The sequence below is a fragment of the Ambystoma mexicanum genome, chromosome 2p (assembly GCF_040938575.1).
Source record: "Ambystoma mexicanum isolate Mex_15411 chromosome 2p, UKY_AmexF1_1, whole genome shotgun sequence".
In the NCBI taxonomy this organism is placed as follows: Eukaryota; Metazoa; Chordata; class Amphibia; order Caudata; family Ambystomatidae; genus Ambystoma; species Ambystoma mexicanum.
This window is the reverse complement of record NC_090923.1, coordinates 1,395,211,273-1,395,231,373: the sequence shown is the minus strand read 5'-3', so window position 1 is coordinate 1,395,231,373 and position 20,101 is coordinate 1,395,211,273. Positions and strand designations below refer to the sequence as shown.

Below are 20,101 nucleotides of genomic sequence, written 5' to 3'. Positions count from 1 at the left end.
GATACCATTACACATAATGCTCACATAACACTTACTGGTTCTGACAGTTTTGATTCAAACAAGTAGTCAAAACAATGCAGTGTTAAAATGTTTAAATAGCCTATGGACTCCAACTCCCATACCACCCTCAGTATTGGGACGAGGAAGAGGAGAAAGGAGTTAATGTGGAGCAGAAGAAACACCATGCTCAATGTGCACACTATTAGTTGTAATACCAATCAGCTGTGCGGGACATTTAAAAATAGTGTGCCCTTTTGAGGTGAAAGGTGAAGAAGTAGAAGGAGAAGAGCGATGCAGAGCGGGCACAGCGGGAAGTGGAACCGAAGGCAGACACGTGAGAGGACTGTGTAGAAGAAGGCAGGTGCTTCCTACCGGGAAGATGAGAGACTGGGTGAAGCACAGCAGGTGCTGCAGCTGAACCGCAGAGGCGCCGTCACTGGTGGCAAGGCTATTAGGGATGTGGTCACAGTGAAGAGCAGCAGTTCCACCGAGGAAGGAAGGAGAAGCCAGCGGGTGAACCGCAGGAGGGACTGCAAAGCGGGAAATGCTGTGCCGAGGCACATACTTCACTGCAGCTAGGCGCCATGGATCGGGAACGCCAGCAAACACTGGCGAGTTTGCTGAGAAGCATTGGGATCCCTGGGGAATACAGACAGGTATTCAAACCATTGGGAATTTATTTTGAATAACAGCGAAATGGTATAGAAAGACTGAATTTACACAATTCTCCATATAAGAGATCTCTATATGGGAAAAGCTGGAGTAAATGTTGCAATAAGCAAATTAACTTTAATGAATTAATTGAAAGGCAAGATCTGTACAAATCTTCATATGAGAAGTCAATCTGGGGAATATTGGAACAAGTATTGCTTCAAGCCATTGAATACTAACAATGAAGTTGAAAAAAATTGAACAAGTCTCCATATATGAGATGCCAAAATGGGGAAATTTGGAACAGCCAATACCTGGAGCCAATAAAGTATAAAAAGTGAAGGAGCACAACTGTGTTATAATTAAAGAGAAAGAGAACTGAAAGATAAAGAAAAGATTGTGAGAAGACCTGGTGAAAGAAGTGCATCAGACGGTAAGCCTTTGGGGTAAAGATACCTGGCAGGAGAGTATCGCAAGTGCAGAGCTGTGGAACTGAAGTGGCAAACCTCAGGCTCACCCTCTGGCAAACTGGTCTGCCGCCTGCTCCATAAGCAATACAGACTCTCCATCCGTACCAAGAAAAGGGGCCCACATCCAGGCACAGGTATCGAGTGCATCCAACAACATGGCTGAACTCTTTCAAATCTGCAGGGAACTAGCCAACCCTTCCGCAGTCTCCTCCTCCCCTCTTTTGCCCCAGGCTCTCTGCAATGTACTGGCCACACACTTCACCACTAAAACTCTGAACAGCGTGAGCACCCTTGTTACCCTCCCACCCAACCTCTCTTTCACTCCCTTGCCTCCTTCTTCCTCTCGCTCCCCCCCCCCCACGTCACACCTAAAGAAGTCACCAGACTTGTCCGCTCCATGAAGGTCTCTTCCAAACAGGTTTCCCCTTGCTCCTCCAGAACCATCAAGGACAGCATTGGTTCTTCCCCTGCACTCGCTGATCTCCGCAACCCCTCTTTTGCCACTGAATCTTTCACATCCCCCTCAAGCACTCCCTTGTGCGCCCCCTGTTGAAAAAGCCTTCAGCAGACACTACCTGTCCAGCCAACTACTGCCCTATTTCTATCACCCCCTTCCTTGGAAAACTGCTGGAGGAGCTAGCCTTTCCACAACTTACCTCACACCCTGAACTTGTTGGTGGTCTCCACGACCATCAATCTGGATTCCGAGCATCCAGAGACACGAAAACTGCTCTTCTGAACACCCGTGAAGAACGGCTCGCATCTCTGGACTCTAACTCTCCATCTGTCCTCATCCTACTTAATCTCTCCTCTGCCTCGATACGGTTAACCATTCCATCCTCCCAAAACGGCTCCATGATACCCTTTATATCTCGGAGCGGCCACTGTATTGGCTTACCTCGTTCCTAACTGACCGTTGGTCCCGTCATTTTGGGAACCTTGTCCTCAGGTACATCCTTCTCCACCTGTGATGTCCCCCAGGGCTCAACCATCTCCACCTTGCTCAGCAAGCACTCCTAATTTCCTTCTTCTTCACCAACTTCCAGTGCAACGCAGATGACACACAACTCTTTTTCAAACTTCCTGCTGACCCACTTGCATCTTCCATCATCCCTGACTGCCTATGTGCTATCCAGTTCTGGTGTTTTCCCAACAATCTCCGCCTCAATGCCAGCAAGATTGAGATCATTCCCATTGGGACTCCTGCTCCCTCGTTTTTGCCCTCTGTCCATCCTCCATGGGCTCTCCCCCTGCTCCTTCAGAAGCCAGAAACTTTGTAGTCATCTTCGACTCCCCTCTCTCTCCTTCCCCCCTCACACTGCCAAGAAGTCCCACTTTCAACTCCCCCTTCTCAAAGGCATTCTCGCTTTTCTCACTTTCCCCCAGAAGCTCAATGTTACCCGAGCCCTGTTTCTCTCTAGGCTTGACTACTGCAATAGCCTTCTCTTGAATCCACCTTCTTCCACCTTACGACCCCTTCAGCTAATCCACAATAGGGCAGCACGACTTATCCTTGGCCTTAAGCCCAGGGACCGCATCTCTCCTGCCCTAAATACTCTTCACTGGCTCCCGGTTGTGGCACAGATTAAATTCAAATCCCTCTGCATCATCCACAAAGCTGTCTGGGGCCTGAGACCACGCCATCTGCAACTTTCTCTTACTAACTACTCTTCCTCTAGACCTCTGTGGTCCTCTGGCACCAACTCTTTTTGTTTAAAGCGTTTCGCTAAACAGCGCCATAGGCCGATAACTTTCTTCAGCTGGCTCCCTCTTATGGAACAGCCTCCCCCTTCCTCTTCGTCTTATGCAGGACTTCCGCAAATTCCGTAAGCTCCTCAAGACTTTCCTCTTCACCTCCTCCTTCCGTCTGTCCCGCCTCTGCTAATCTCAGTCGCTGTGATTGCTGGCCAGGGCCCTTATGTATTGGCCTCCCATACCCAATCGCCCCAGCCTCTGCCTTCCCCTCAGCACTTGCCTCTGCACCCACCGTCCTCAATGATGTAAGCTTGCACTTTCTACCCAAAGCGGCTACAGGCCAAATGGCACATCATACTATGCACTTCATCTGCTACTCACCCAACAGCATGGACATTCCCGCACTTAACCACACTTCCTCTCTTATCGCTGCACTTGCACGATCTGAATACTCGCGAGGAATAGTAGGTTTGTTTCTTTCTTCCACTGTATTCATTGTTTCCAATCCCATGTTCCCTCCCTGTTGCCCTGTGGGCGCTTTGAAACAGATTTGACTTACTGTATAAGCACCTAACATCTTTAATAAAGTGTTATATGAGAGACATTTGTACTAACCTTAGGAAACCACTATTTGAACCGAACCATTTCACTATTCTACCTGAAACAGTTCAGGGGAAGGGAATCATCCCCTGTATACACAGATTGTTTTGTTGGGCTTACATACTTCGTTTTTGCACATATTTTACTGACTTTAAAGCAGAGACATTTACCTCGCACATTTTGTTGTTTGTTTTTAGTGTGAGGGTCAGATACGTTTCGGACACAAGGACAGTTTGCCTAATTTTGACAACGAGACATAGACTAATCTTTAGTTTTGATCTCATAGGCAGGGAAACTCTCTTTAGGATAGGGACAGAAAGGCCTTTATCCAACCCCTTTTGTTTTAATAAAATGTCTAATGTTGAAAATATTATAACTTTGTGTCCGTCTCTCTTCTGACCCGTCACATACTGCAGTTAACCTTGTCTTTAGGTCCATTCCTTTTTAAAAGAGTTTTTGATAAGTATAATGTGGGCAAAAAAAGCTCATTGATGGGGCATGACTTCTTGTACACACCCTTCTTTTTCTGTACTGTACACTACTGTTTTCTTCATCTACCCTTTTTTCTCATTCTCATGAAGGTACATCAGCATCCTTCCCATGGTCCCCATCACCTTGTATCTGAATCCGCAGGAGGCCCTGGCGGCCCGCCACCCACAAGAGACTGAGCGCTACCACCCTTTCTTCTCCTCAAACGATGGAAAATCTGACAAGAGAACATCGATGGACGAGAAACCAATGCAGCCACCCTCCCGAATCCAAGGGCATGTGGATGTCACCCTCTACAAGTAATGGTTCTACCTTATGTCCAAAGCATACAAACAAATTATTTCTTAGAGGAGTTCAGCCACAAGGAATTGAGTGGTGAAATGCACTTGGGTGTGCCATAGTTATAATTGATAATGGATACATTCCTCCCACAGATTAATCATCTTTTCAAATAGCTCAAGGCACAGGCTGCCCTCTCAAATGTTTAAGCCACTAACAGGAAGTAGTGGAGTAACTCCAGCAACACGGTCATTGGAATTGTTTTTGCCTTGGCCTAAAGTAAAATCATGTATGTGTTTGTATTTCTCTGTCGCTTCCAATGCCCCCTTACCTAGGCTCCAGTTTTCATGCACAAAGATGCCTTAAGAATTAGCCACTTATGTGTGATTGTTTAGTTTGTGCTACAGTATTGTTAGTACAGTTTTTCTAAAGTCCAACTAAGGGCTTCATAAAACCATACATCTGAGGCAGTACATAAATCCACTCTTAGTATAAGGCTGTACCACCTGAGATCATTTGGTAGTATAGACAGTGCAGCCAGGCTTATGTTAGGGGGGAGAGGGCTGGAGCTTGTTACAAAGAAATTGTAGCATACATATGGTCCAAAGAAAGAGGGAAACACTATGTATTGTAAAATTAAGGGTTTATTTAAATACAAGTAGGTCAAGATAAATCTTGGGTAAGTACTATAGCCTCATATAAACACAATCATAAAAAACAACTCAATACCTATGGTATGCAAACCAAGGTATAACTTTATTTAGAGGTGCAAGAAGCAAGTCAAGCGAGTCAAACCTAAGATTATACATTCAGGATAGTAATCTACTATTCTTGGGGAATAAGATCATGTTAGGTATACTTTTATAATACAAGTATTTCAAGGGTAGTTCTCCCTTTGTCATTCAGTTATGAAATCACATAATAAACCAACCATGTTACAAGTATAGTCCTTGCAACATTACTTTTTAGAACTCCGTTCAGAGCTAGTAAATCAACTCATATACTTTCTGGAGGGGCCTTAAGCTACTCTATGATAAGTATGAACACACAATAACTACTTTAGAATGCACTAAGCAAATCAAGGAAAGCAAACCCCAATTACACTTTGCGCAGTGTATTTCAAGGTGTAATTTATCCCATTACTATTTTAGAAATGCTCTTAGCAGTTCCAGGGAAAGCACAACCTTGTGTTAGAAGTTTAGAAGATCGGCATCTATTCAAGGTCAGTAAAACCATGTGCTTTTAAGAGAGGCTTCAAGCAACTCATAAGTCAAGTATTAACTTCAAGACCCTTTCAGGTCTGCATAAAGCAGATCAGAGAAAACAAAACCCTGTTGTACACTTTAAGAATGACACACTGTTATTGAAGGTAGGTATCCCCTATATGACAAAACAGTACCAGCACGTATTACTTTTTAGAATGTGGGACACTATTCGGAGTAGGTAAAGCAACTTCTATACTTTTTAAAGGAGCAACCAGCAACTTAAAGGTAAGTAATAACTTTAACACACTTTGTAACTTTCCTATTGCAGAGATTCAGTTACAACACTAACTATTTGACAAGTAAGTACTTATACACTTGTTTTACTTCCAAGACAGAATCCTTTTCTTATCCAGTCCTTCCCTAGTCTATTGTTTGAGTTCTCTCAGAGGCAGTAGAGGGGCCGGTCTAGGATTCAGCTGTAGGTAGGTTGAGATAGGGTTCAGTTGCAGGAAAGTCAAAGTTCCAGTGCATATCCTCTTAAACAAGTAAGCAGTAGCTTCAGAGTTAGTAAAGTGTTCAGGGACTTCAGAGAAGGCTCCCTATATGCGTTCCAGCATTAGGCCTTGGCAAGTGGTATGGGCAAACTGCCAACCACACATCACCCACTGAGCCTCAAAGAATTCACACAAGCAAAACCTTAAGGCAAGTATTATCCACAGTACCTTAGGAGAAAAGAAGAGCTTCTGAATGGATGCCTTCAGGATGCAGCAGCACAGGACCCAGTCCCTGGATTCTTGGTCTGGAGATTAAAGAACTGGACACTGGACGGGAACTGGCAGCAACAGTCGGCAGAGGAGGCTTCCAACAAAGATTTCTTCACGGCTCTGTGAATTTGACACCCTTTTACAAGAGCCAGATGAAGAACGAATATCGCTGGTCAAATTCTCTTCACTCTCTCGGTCCTGCATTCTGGGGAGGGGACTTCAGGGATTCGAATCGTGTCTCTGGAGGTCCAGTAGGAGTCCAATAAAGTTTCAGCTGGATTCAGACTTTGGAAAACCATGCACCGCACTCAGGCTCGAGGTCCCAGGGTATTGGCGGTTTGAAGCCCAACAAGGTTGCAGCATGTCGTGGGATGGCTCAAAATGCAGGTCTTCTTGAGACTAGTTGATCTCACCAGCCTCTGCGTAGGATTCGTCGCATTCAGGACCCCAGGTTGATTGAAAGGAACGGTTGCAACAGGCTCCGGTTCCACAGCAGGCTCTCTGGTTGCTGGAAATCGCTACAGATGCCTTTTTGTCATCTTCCTCCTCAGATTCAGCTCCAGTTGTCCGCTTGTCAGCAGCTTCCAGAATCTGAGTATTTATCGGGAACTACAGCACAACTTCTGCAAACTCTCCCTGCAGTGCAGCCCACAAGGGGCAGTCTGGCTGTCCAATCAGAACAGCCATCCCCCCACTGAGACTTGGTTCCTTTCAGGCAAGGCAAAAGACAAAGGGTTGTAGAGTTTTGGACTCCTTCCTCGCTTCCTGCCTTCTCAGACACTCTGGAGCCTAGGCAGGGAATACAAAGGATTCCCGGCGAAGACAAAAAGTCCACTTAGGTCTTTCCCACCTAGAATGGCAGAGGAAGACCTCAGAAACGACAAGGACACTTTAAAATGGCGAGAAAGAAGGAACCCACCATTCTAGCAGAATGGTGGCACTTCTGTGCATTACTGAGACTGATTTAACCGCCTGCGTGTAATAAGACTCAAAAGTCACTAAGGTAAAACCACTGCCACCAGCCATTCAAGTAAACTTGCAATTGTGACAACAATGCTACAGGTAAGTAAGCAAGTTGATGGATTGTATCCCCTAGCACTTCCCATAAGGTGGGGTGTGCTGGCTCACTATATGAAATGTAAAAGGGGTGAAAATCCCTCTTTACCCCTTGGGAACAGTAGTTCACCCAAATACATTAAAGAGAAATTAACAGAGAAACCGAAAGGGGCAACGCAACCTCATCCCCAAAGTTATAGGAAACTATAACTCCAATCACATACTATGGAGAGACATAAGGTCACCTATAAAAAGAGTAAAAGACTACAGATTCCCCTTCACCTAGGTAGGGACAGGGGAAAATAATCACCAAGTCCAAGCAAAATGTTCTGGGGTAAACACGGGTCAGCAAGATTGTTTTCTCGAAATTCAAGATTTGCAATGGGGTGCAGGGACTAATCATCACGGGAAGTGTTATCAGTGGACATACAGTCACAGCAAGGCTTTTGCAACAGTAAATTGCAGTATTCCTGGCCCCATTAATAATATCTGTTTTTTTATATGGCGCTACACACCAATAGGTCTCAGAGTGCTGAAAATAACAGATGACATTATTATCCCACAGAGTGCTACTCAATTAATTGACCTGAAAATGATGAAAGGCTGAGTTGTCCTTGCCGGGATTCGAACCTTCCACAGCAGGCTCTGCACAGATGTCTGGGGCGAGCACTCAAATCTCTGTGCTATCGGACCAGCTATAATTTTATTTATGTATTTTTTGCTCGCTTGCTAGGTGCTTATACAGTAAGTAGATTCTGTTACAAAACGGCCACAGCGCAACAGGCAGAGGACAAGGGGATGACGAACGTTAAAATACATTAAAAAAATGATTGCTCACCAGGGGGCGCATGGATGAAAGTTGCCCGACTGTACTCCTCTGTCACCCAGGCCCTTACACAGTGAGTTTGCCCCCACTTATGGCCCCCACGGTGCTGAGATGATCCTGCAGGTGTACGGCTGCACCAGCGGGCTTCACTTGGTCCGAAACACAAAGGAAATTGGTGTACTCAAAGCAGAGAACCAGCCTTCCCAGGGACAGTGCGAAAACTAAATACTGAAGACCAGGGGCGCGAGGACACCGGAGCATTGCGGACCAGGCAGACCCAGCTCTGAGATGGGTCTCGCAGCTCCTGCCTGCTATGCCCCCCCCCCCCACCCCGCAGGACCAGAGAGTGATAAAAGTGAGACCAGATGCCTGTGGCCACCTCCGACGAACGGGGCCGTTAGCAGCGCTCCGCACCAGAGAGACCCGGCCTGGGCCGTGGGGGAAAACACCAGAAGCCCGTGTCGCACCCTTGCACGGGTAGCGCAGTCTGCGCACGCCGAACCCCTCGCGCCCTGAAGACCTGGAGCTGCATCTCCCAGCGGCAGGAACCACAACTGAGGGATGAGCCCGGGCCGCAGTGAGTGCAGAGGCTAACTTGTGGAGACTGGAAAGGGCTACAAGAGAGGTGAGGGCCCCCAGGACTGGGGCGTGTGCCCACCTCACCAGCCATGGTCCCAAGGGCCATAGGACTTTGGAGTGGAGGCGACGGAGGGGGAGTAGCGCCGGTGTGCAGTGGCTCCCCTTGGATCCTTCTGCAGTTGGGACAGCCAGAGCAGGGGGTCGAGGTTGTCCACAAGGCCATCTTGAAGTGAGTTGGGGGCCCCCATGACTGGTGTGTGTACCACAGGGATTTGGGGAGGTTGTAGAAGCGTGATGGGTCTTGTTGAAACATCGAAAGCCCTGAAATCCCTGTCTGGTGTGTACGGACTGTGTGGTACCCCAGGACACGTGTGATTTTCTTCAGATCGGTGCTTGGAGTGGAGGTGTGTGGCCCCCGAACTCGGGCGTGTGCCTGTCTGCCCAAGCCCCAATTTATAGGGAGTTGCACCCCTGAGGAGGTGGTTTGTTGAAGTCCACAGGCAGGGGACACACTGACTGAGAGTTGCCTGGTCCAGTGTACCGGAAAGGGCCCCCAGGGAACCGGACTGGGGCACAAAACAGACTCACCTCCCTCTACTACTCTCTCAAAGGACCACTGTGCTATTCGGAATTTCACTGCTGGGACACTTTGTCCCTTCCCCCCACAGGGGCATGGGGTGTCTGGAGGTGGTGGGGGGGGTGCCTGCACCAGGGTGTTGCCCCATCTTGGTGCGATCTTGTATGGAGTCCAGTTCCCGGCTTGCAGAATTTGCATACTTGGGCAGGGCGGAAGGTGCGAATAACAAGACAGGAAAGGCGATGGCAGCCGGAGGCGAGGACTCGATGGCGACAAAGAAGGGCGTTGCCTCGCTAATGGAGGAAATCAGGGGCATGAGGGCCGATATTGGGGTCACGCTCGACAAAATGGGGGAGAGATTACAGGAGGTGGAGCATAACCAATCCTCCCTGGACACTCTGGAGACCCAAATAGATGCAAGGATGGGCGAACTGGAGAGAAGCGAAGCCGAAATGGTGTTAAAAATTGACGATTTTGAGAATCGCGAGAGGAGAAACAACCTCTGGTGCTTCGGGGAGACGGAAAGATACCTCAGGAGAACGATGCATGAGATTACGAAACTCCTCTTCCAGGACGACTCAATTAACAAAAGGAAAATTGAGAGGGTCCATAGGGCCGGTGGTCCATCCTGAGGCCCAAGATCAGTCCTTGCGTGCTTCTACAACTACCCAGACAGGCTCAAGATTTTGGAAAAGGTGAAGGTTAAGGGGCGGTGCTGCTGGGTATAGCGAGAATTGCCATCTTTTCAGGACCTGTCCTCTCTGACCCTCACGAAAAGAGGCGGTTCTCCATACCCCAGACCAAGTGGTTGAATGGAAAAGGTGTGTGGTACTGATGGGGATTCCGTTCTCGATTTCCTTCGAGCTCAAGGGGCAGAGGACAGGCTTGTGACAGAGGAGTAAATAAACAGAGTCACAAGGGAATTACTTGCGGAGGGAGAACTGGCACCGGGCAAACCGGGAGAGAGGGAAGGCGAAAGGATGGCGCATTAAGGGACCAAAGAGGAGAAGAATCCCAGGCTCAAGGAAATGTATGAAGCTGAACATATCCTCTCCCAATAAGGGACACTCCCGGAGGTGGCACAGAGGTGGCCGGTGAAAATCCTACGTATGGTTTTGACCTCTGGGGATCACCTGAGGGGAGGTCATAGTCGCAACTTCGGGGGTGTAAATGCACTCTAAAGTTGAGTTGTAGGGCTTAAGAAATGTCTAAGGCGTTTGATTTGCAATGGGTTTGTTTAAGTCTGGGGGCTAGGGTGGGGGCACCCGAGTTTGAGGTGTCTAGAGGAGAGGCCTGGATTTTGGGCTTGTTTGGTGGTTCGGACTCGCCTTGTGATGGTAACCGGGAGGGGATGATCGCTGTGGGGGGGGGTTGACGACGGAGGTAGGTCAGAAGGAGGGGGGGTGTTGAGGGGACCTAGGTTTTACATGATGGCTCTTGTTTTGTTCATCTGTGGAATTGAGTTTTTTGTTATGTTTCCTCCCTCTCTTCCCTGCAGGTCTAGCCGACACAAGCACTACCACCTACCTTCTCGGTCATCCGACACATGAAACGTGTCTCAGTTGAGGCTTTTGCTGCTACTTACGCGCCTCCTCCTGCACGTTTGGCTGACTCAAACGCTCACACAGCCCTCTCTAACCTTCATCTCTCTGTCTCTAACGCTCTAGATGTCCTTGCCCCTTTCATGAGGATCCGCTTGAGGCACACTCGGAGTTGTGCACGAGACTGTACGAAACCGGTGATAAGGGGAGCGCAGGGACGAAGACCATCTGCAGGTCAGAGAAATTAGGACGGCAGAATCCAAACTATTGCAAACTGACTGCGACATTGCTGAAGGTTTTGCTAACTTCTACGCTGACTTGTATACATCTCCAGAAGAACCCATTAACACCACAGTGTTCGACAGAATCACACTCCCCCAACAAGACATGACACAGAAACTACTCCTTGATAGAGATATTACGGAAGACGAGATCATGGGAGCTATATCACAATTGCATGCAGGAAATACACCAGGACCCAACGGCTTCCCGATTGATATATGGAAAAGGTTGGGGGGAATGTAATAGCTCCACACTTACTCAGAATGTTTTTACATTACAAAGAACAAGGGACCTTATCCCCCGATCTACGGAAGGCTACCATAATTGTTATCCCGAAACCAGACAAACCCCCGGATAAATGTAGTTCATACAGGCCGATTTCTTTAATCAATGGTGAAACAAAAATCTTAGCAAAAGTGCTGTTAAATCGCCTAAAAGGAGTAATAACCTCACTGGTTCACCCAGACAAGTGTGGTTTCATACCGCAGAGATCGACACGTATGAATCTCTGCAGACACCACCTGGCGCTGGAAAGGGCTCCTGCGTCCAAGAACCTCTAGCACTCTTAGCTAGCGACTTCCAAAAAGCCTTTGTCTCAGTCTTCTGGGAGGCCATTTGGGAAATCATGCTACAGATGGGATTTGGGGAATCTTTCATAGGATGTGTCCAACTCCTATATAACTCTCCCGAGGCATAGGTCAGGGTGAACAGATCGCCCTCTCGTGTCTTCCCACTGAGCAAGGGAACAAGACAGGGATGTCCCCTGTCCTCGCTGCTATTTGCACTGATCATCGAACCCCTAGCAATACTACTAAGAGACACAACACCATGGAAAGTTTTCTGCTGGCAGGAGGGCGTAGAAGATAAGGTCTCCCTATATGCTGATGACCTCCTGGTATACCTGGGAGACCCGTTCCACTCTTGCCCAGAGGTCACAAGATTACTGGAACAATACTGGTCCTTCAGCGGAAGAGTGTGAACTGGTCTAAATCCATCCTTTTTCCACTTAAGGGCACGGGACAATGTATTCCGGTAACTGCCCATACGGCATTGAACTGGGACAATTCTGATACTTAGGATTCCAAATCACGGCTTATCTATCGGAATATATAACAAAGAACCGATCACAGAGAGATTCACTAGGGACGCTCGACACTGGATACTACTCCCGTTGACGCTATTGGGGAGAGCCGCACTCTTCAAAATGTTAGCCCTGCCACGCTTCCTCTATGTCCTGCAGAATGCCCCACTCCATATACAGACTCTAGAATTCCATAAAATTGACAGCACCCTTAGAAAACTACTGTGGGGAGGGGGACACACACGGATAGCATTGCGAACACTCCAAACGCTCTATCTGGGAGGGTGGTATCGGGCAGCCACACTTGCAAACTTACTAGTGGGCCTGGCAAATGACGGTGGTCAATGACATGTTACATGGAAACAAAGAGCTACCCCATATCCGAGCAGAGATTGTGGCGATGCAGGGAATGTCCCCGCTAGAGTGTCTCTACCAGAAGCACAAACCCCAGCCTCCACGTACAATGACGACGCACATTACAGCGATATGGAATGACGCCCATAAACACATTGGCTGGATCGGGAAAGTTACACTGGTGCAGGCACTATGGGGAAACAGTAATCTGCCCGCACTTAACAAACTTCCAACATGGCCTGGGTGGGTGTCAAGAATAATAGCTAAAATTGACGATGTAATTATAAGCAGCAAAATAATATCCTTTGAAGACCTAGCTACCCGCTTTGGTCTTCCCAACACGGAACATTACCGCTACCTTCAGTTGTTGCACGCACTGCGCACACACCTCCCCCTTCTATCTAACATGCCGGAATGCACACCAATAGAAAGGAATATAATGCTCGACCACATAGCTGACAGTTACCTCTGTTATGTACACCGCTTTATCCTCCTTCGCCACACCTGATCTCTGCAACTTGAAACTTAAATGGGAAGGTGATGTTGGTCCGATAATACCTGAAGACTGGGTGTCAGTGCTGATGTACTCGCGGGAAACCGCGATCTCGGCTAGACTCCGATTGATTCTACTAATAATCTTACATAGGATATATTATCCACGAGTAGCTCTTTATCGTTGGAATCGGGCACTGAACATAACTGTCTGCAGTGTTTACATGGGGAGGAAACTTTATTTCATATACTGTGGGATTGCCCCCGGATTCAGGAATACTGGCAACGCTGTTGTGATAAACTTTCTGCGGTCCTCGGCCACACCATCTCTAGAGACCCTAAGGTGATGCTATTGGGTGTTGAGGAAGAAGGGGACGCAACTCGCTTCGAGAAACTATTTCTTTTCACAACCAGGGGACTAATCAAACGCAATATAGCCAAAATATGGGGGTCCAGTGTGACTCTGCACTTTGCACAATGGGTTAAGGATGTGAACATTTGCATGATGATGGAACAACGTATTTATACAGCTAGAGGGTGCCCTGGGAAGGCAAGGAAAATTTGGCAAAAATGGGCAGACGCACAATAACTAAACAATACAATGTCAATCAAGAAAGTGAGATGAATATGCATGCCAAGCGTGAGACAAACTATATTATCGGAGGTTTTGGATCCATGTTTTGTCTAGGTTTGGCTTGTGCATTGTGTAATGTCAATGTATACATGTTTTAAAACCAATACATTGTTTTATTAAAAGAAAAATAAGTGAAAAGCAAGTGATGATGAAGTGTGAGCAAAGTGAAAGCCAGTAGGGAAAGCTTTTGAACAAAGTGAAAGCAAAGGAGAAGCACTATGGGATAGTGTTAAAGCAAGGTGGTGACCAGAGTTAAACACCACAAAGTGAGTTGTGTGAAAGTCACGGTGGGCAGAGTCAAGAGACTGCCAAGAAGAGACCAACGTGAAAATGGACTAAAGTCACAGGTTCAGAGAGTAAACCTGCCTGTGTTTGCAAGGAGTCCAAGGAGAGCAAGTGAACATAACTAAGTTCCAAGGGTTGACAGTTGCGCAACCTGCAGTGGGTGGACGTGTGGTCCTGCAACAGCACCTAGACCGAGGGCCAAGGAAAGCCAAGATACTGTAGTTGTTAAAATGGTTAAAGAAAGGAGCAAGTTATATGAACTGTTGAAAAGCCTGGAAGGTTTCAAAGTTGAGCTGGAATAATGATGGAAGTATATGAGCTGTGTTGATCTTGGGGAAGGGAACACCCGAGACCTTTTTGTGGAACTATTTTGACCTTAGGGAAGGGGAAGCTGAAACGCAAGCCAAAGAGCTGTACGAAGCTCAGAACTTTACTTTTCAACACTGTTTGTTTGGTTGCTGACATCCCTGCACATTTTAGGTCTTTAGTTGTGTGGGCAAGTATAGGTTTTGGTTACCGACAGACTTTTGATTTGAACTTAATGAAACAGACTATCCTTTTTTTTCTTTTCTTTTTTTTATTGAATTAGCTGAACAAGTCAACCTTTCAATTTTATCCTTAGTTTCTTTAAGTAGGGAAATCCCACCTTAGCATAGAGCAAGTTGGGCCTTACTACATACTGACATATTAAATAAGCCATTTTATTTAAGAAACGTGAATCTGTTGTATGGGTCTTACTTCATGATGCCTTCACATACTCAAAATGGCTGTTCTGTGTGGTTTAAGCCCTGTTCTTTGGTTAACTTTCTTTTTGGCAGTCTTCCTGACCTCTTAGGTTAGGAACAACAATATAAGGTCACAAACTTGGGTGAGGTTTTGGTCTGGACTCACGAGCAAAGTGTGAGTGTGACTTAACTGAATGAAACTGGGATTGGGACTGTCTGGTCCCAATCAGCACTTCGCCCAGGGGATGGCTGTTGCTGGTGTGGTAGGTCAGAAGGAGGAGACAGACCAATGGATGCCATGTTTAACTAGGTTTCTTTTTATAAAATAATAAAGAAAACACCTAACTTTCATTATCCTAAGGGTTTTCCTACCTAACACCACTAAACTAGGGTGCTTGTCATCAATAGTGAAGTTTGTAACCAAAAATCTGTCCTCTGTCCCAAAACGAACCTATTCTAACCCTACCTATTCTAATCCACCTGGATGCTTCCTGTCCCTCCTCTGGACTCTTTCGCGACCTCTGCGACTCTCTCTCTCTCTCTTTCTATTCTCCCCTCTGGCCCGACTCGCTCTGCAGGGCACACTCTGGATGTTCTGATCTCCTCAGACCTCCCCCTCCCTATACCCCTAACCACTCCTCTCTCCTGGAGTGATCACTTCCTCCTTTCCTCCAATCTCTTCCTCCCTACCCCTCAGGCCAAGCCTACTCCAGCACTGCCACCTACCTTCTCGGTCAATCGACCCATGAAGCTTGTGTCATTTGAGGCTTTCGCCACCACTTTCTCTCCCCCTCCTCCTGTACTGGCTGACTCACATCCTGACACATCCCTTTACATGATCCACATTTCTTTTGTTGATACTTTTGATTTTCTTGTCCCTGTCGCGAGGATCTGCTTGAAGCCCAAAGCCAAGTGCAACTCCTGGTAGGCCTGCCCTCTTCACCCTTAAACGCAAGTGCAGGGTGGCTGAGAGGAAATGGCTAGCTTTTTGTGCATCTTCTGACAAACTGGCCTGCCGCCTGCTCCAAAGGCAATACCGGCTCTCTGTCCACATTAAGAAGAGAGCCCACATTTAAGCCTGCATCTCTGCAGCATCTAACAACTCGGCCGAACTCTTTAAAATTTGCAATGGGCTAGCCAATCCTGCTGCAGTCTCCACCTCTCCTGTCGCCTCCCAGGCCCTCTGCACTGCCCTGGCTTCTCATTTAATTTCTAAAACCCAGGACATCCTGTCCACCCTCTCGTCCTCTCCTCCTCCTCCTCCTCCTCCCTCCTCTACCTCCAGCCCCTCTGTGGCCACCCCTCCTCCCTCTTTCTCTTCCTTTCCTCTGTTCTCCCCTGATGAGGTTTCTAGACATGTCCGATCTATGAAAGTCTCATCAAAACAAGTTCTTCCTTATTCTTCCAAAACCATCAAGGACCACATTGACACCCTCGCTCCTGCCCTGGTTGACTTCTGCAACCACTCCTTCACCACTGGAGCTTTCCCTTCCGCCCGAAGCACTCTTGTGCACACTCTTCTCAAGAAACCCTCAGCCGACCCCTCCTGCCCGCTAACTATCGCCTGATCTCCAGCACTCCTTTCCTGGGCAAACTCCTGGAAAAGCTGGCCATCTTCCAGCTTAATCTTCGCACTGAGTCTATTGGTTGTCTCCATGACCATCAGTCTGGCTTCGTAGCAGCCAGAAGCACGGAAACTGCTTTCTTGAACATCCGTTAAGACCTGCTCTCTAACATTGATTCTATTCTCCCCTCTGTCCTCCTCTTACTCAATCTCTCATCTGCCTTTTTGACGCAGTCAACCATGCCATTGTGCTCAATCGACTCCGTGATAACCTGGGTATCACCGATCAGGCCCTCGCCTGGCTGACCTCCTTCCCCTCCGATCGACCCTCCCAGGTCCAACTTGGGTCCTTCCTTTCCTATATCTCACTCTCTACCTGTGGTGTTCCCCAGGGGTCTAACCTCTCTCCCTGGCTGTTCAACCAATACCTGGCACCTCTCGCCCACCGCGTTGCCGCTTTCTGCTCCAACTTCCAGTGCTATGCAGATGACGCTCAGCTCGTTTTCAGGCTCCCTTCTGCCACCTCTTCTCCTTCTCTCATCTCGGTCTGTCTGCTATCCAGGAGTGGTGTGCCGGCAACAATCTCTGCCTTAATGCCAGTAAGACAGAGATTCTCTCATTGGCACACCTGCACCCTCCTTTCCGTTCACTCTCTGGCCGGCCTCCCTTGGCCCTCTTCCTGCTCCCACCTGTGAGGTTAAGAGCCTCACGGTTATCTTCGACTCCACACTCTACTTTTCTCCTCACATCTCTGACGTCTCTAAGAAGTCAAACTACCAACTGCACCTCCTCAGAGGTATTCTTCCTTTCCTCTCCTTCCCCTAGAGCTCTGGTTCTCTCTAGACTGGACTACTGCAAAAGCCTCTTTCTAAATCTGCCTGCTTCTACTCTCCGCCCTCTGCAACTCCTCCAGAACAGACTGCGAGAATTGTCCTTGGCCTCAAGCCCAGGGATCGTGTATCTCCAGCACTGAAATCTCTGCATTGACTCCCAGTGGCTGCAAGGACTAAGTTCAAGACCCTCTGCTTTGTCCACAAGGTCTTCTGGGGCCTGGGTCCTCAATACCTCAAAATCTCTCTTCGTAAATACCTTCCTACTCGAGCTCTTCGCTCCTCCAACTCCCTCAGGGTCAGTTGCTTCTTCAAGCAACGAGTTGGTGGTAGATCTTTCATCGGCTGAAGCCTCCATCTGGAACAGCCTGCCTGCCTCTGTGAAACTTGAGGAGAACCATTTCCAGTTCCGGAAGCACCTCAAGACCTTCCTCTTTGATTCTGCCTTCTCTCTTCCTCTCCCCTGCTGATTTCCTGTCTGATACTGCACTGGTCACCTGGCTACCCTCTGATTTCGGGCCCAGGTCCCTGTCTGCCCTTTGGGGAAAGTGACTGAATCCCTCGATTCGTCACACTGGGCACTTACATTGCATTTCATTTGTTATGCGCGCTATTGACCCTAGGGCATAAAGGCGCAGACAACGAAAAGACGTACAACACAAATGAGGACAGGCTTAGAGGTGAGGATCAAACCATCCTCTGTAAATTATTCCTCTATTCCCTGTAGTATGATGCAGTCTATTGGAGAAATCCGTGAGTACAGTAGATCAAACGAATAAGAAAGTCTTCAGTTCCTTCTTGAAAGATGCAAGGGAATAGTGACTCCTCAAGCTGATAGGAAGATTATTCCACATCGCGGGGGCTTTCACCATAAATGCTCCCTTTTCCGCCTTCATTGTTTTACATCTTAGCTGTATGATTTGATTAGTGGGGTAAATGTCTATGCATGATTGGACAGCCCCTCTACCTGTTTGATTGGTGCAGAGTCTTTCCATTGATGGGCTGGGCAACCCCTTGGCCTGAATTTAGGATAAGACGACGACTCCTGCCTGTTCTGCAAGCCTTCCACTGGAGCCTGAGTGTAAAGAAAAGACTGCACTGAAGACCCTGAGGACTGCTGCTATGGACAACCATCATTGCCCAAGCCATCTACCAGTGAAGGCCTGCTACCTTTACTGTAACCAGAAAAGACCCTGAACAGCGCCTTCTTCCTTTTGGACTTTGGTTCTGCATCCTATAACCAGTATCCTGCCATCAGTGGATCTCGGAAGTGTCTCAGGACCATCCTGCGGACTGCCCAGCTGCTGGCCAGGCTTCCCCAATGCAACAATTGCATGTTTGATGTGGAGCTTGGGATTTTTCTGATCTTCACCTTGTGGCCTAAGATCATTGCTGCGAGCTGGTCTCCTGAATTAAGAGGGGCCTGTCTGGAGCCTCTTCTTTTCGCCACCCACCCATCCCGGAGCCTGTTTGCCCCTCATTGTTTATTCACTTGCTCTGCCGTGTCCTGAGGGGCGAAGGGTGTCCCTCCTCATTGTGGACTTTGTTGTGCCTGTTGTCCTGCAGTGTCTTGCCTTTCCAGCTGTAAGTCTACTAGAACCATCTTGTAACCGCCACCTAGCTAGAGCCAAGCTTGTCACCTTCAGCATCAGCGATCCCCAGACCCCCAATTGCAGGACTAATAACCAAAGTGTCCCCTGCCTCTTTGAGTGTCCTATGGGTGGGCCCTTTGAAAATCTGAGCAAGGTGTGCTAGTGTACTTACCACCTTGGGTAGCCTCCCCCGCCCTACCCCATAGGGATTACATGAGTGCAAATTCCCCTAACACTACCCTTACCTGGTTATGATTGGTGAAGTTCTAGCCTTGGATTCCTGAGGGTAGCCCCAATTAAGGTGAAATTGTGAGTGTACTCCAGATTTTGTTCCTTTACCTATTTCTACAGAGTGTGCTTTTAAAATACATTTTTTACTTACCTGTTGGCTTTGCCAAAACTTGTTCCTGGGGAATGCGAGACTTCCTATGCCCCTTCAGACACTTACCTGTATCTTGAATTCCATTAAACCTCTGAAACACTCTGCTGATAAAGGCGGACTGCTTAAGCTATGTGTCTGCCCTAGACTCACAAGGTAGTTTATATGATTTGTTTTAAAATGCTGCCCTTTTCACTTCCTTTTTGCAGTTTTGTTGAATTGATTTAATTGCGTTTAGTGTAAAGTGTCAGTAATCTCCCTTTGAAATTACCAACTGTACATATAAATGTAGGTGTGTTGCTTAGTATATTGTATTTTTGAGTTTTACCTGCTCACTGGGTTTAAGCCCTAATAAAAATAGTGTATTGTTATACTTTGCTGTACGTGTCTGTAAGTGGTGCTAACTGTACTTCTACACCACCTCCTGATCTTCTAAGCCTGCCTTGTTGCTCATCGTATGCTACATTGTGAGAGTTTAATTTGACTAAGTGCCAAAAGTCCTTAATTGTCAACTAGCTTGCCTCTCAGACTCCTACTCTAGGCTGGGTCTGAAAATTCCTCCCAACTGCACTCTACCTCCTGTAAGATTGGACCTTTGTTCCTCATGGCTATGATCACCCCCCAAATCCCAGCGCATTCCTGTGTGTCTCTTGTGAGAGCTGCAGTGGTCATCCTGCAATGTCTGCTTGTCCAGCTGCTGTATCCCTAGGACTGTGTCTTTTTCGGCAGATCAAGACCACCACTAGATAGACCCACAACCCCCGGACTACCTGCACCCAGATTCAAATGCATGAGTTATTTACCCCAGCAATTGCTAGTATTTTTGGGAATCCTAGTTTGTGTACAGAGTGTACACACTACTTTTGGTCCCCCCTTCTTCTCGTAGGGATTCAATGGGCATATAGTCCCATCCCTGTAATTACCCTTACCTAACTTTGGGCATTGAGTCCTGGTCGGAAATTCATTTCTGGGGACACCCTCCATGAGCTACATTTTGGAGGCAAGTACTTTACTTTTGGGTTTGTTGGCTAAATTATGTTTTGACTCTTTATGTTGCTTTAACCAAATACTTATCCTTTATGAGGACATCCATACTTTAACCATCTGGCTAGGAAAGGATTTCCTAAAATTTAAAAGTAATACTTTGTGTT

The 20,101-nt window shown here is 47.5% G+C and overlaps 1 protein-coding gene across 2 annotated transcripts in view; it reads left to right on the top strand.

Moving 5' to 3' along the window:
- The window catches only part of SCAP (SREBF chaperone), a 1,420,607-nt gene that overhangs the window by 818,781 nt on the left and 581,725 nt on the right, over positions 1-20,101 (top strand). For both annotated transcript variants that reach the window (XM_069645830.1, XM_069645831.1), the window contains exon 14: positions 3,998-4,204. In XM_069645830.1, coding sequence (XP_069501931.1) covers positions 3,998-4,204 — 207 coding nt within the window. The remainder of the gene's footprint in view (positions 1-3,997; positions 4,205-20,101) is intronic.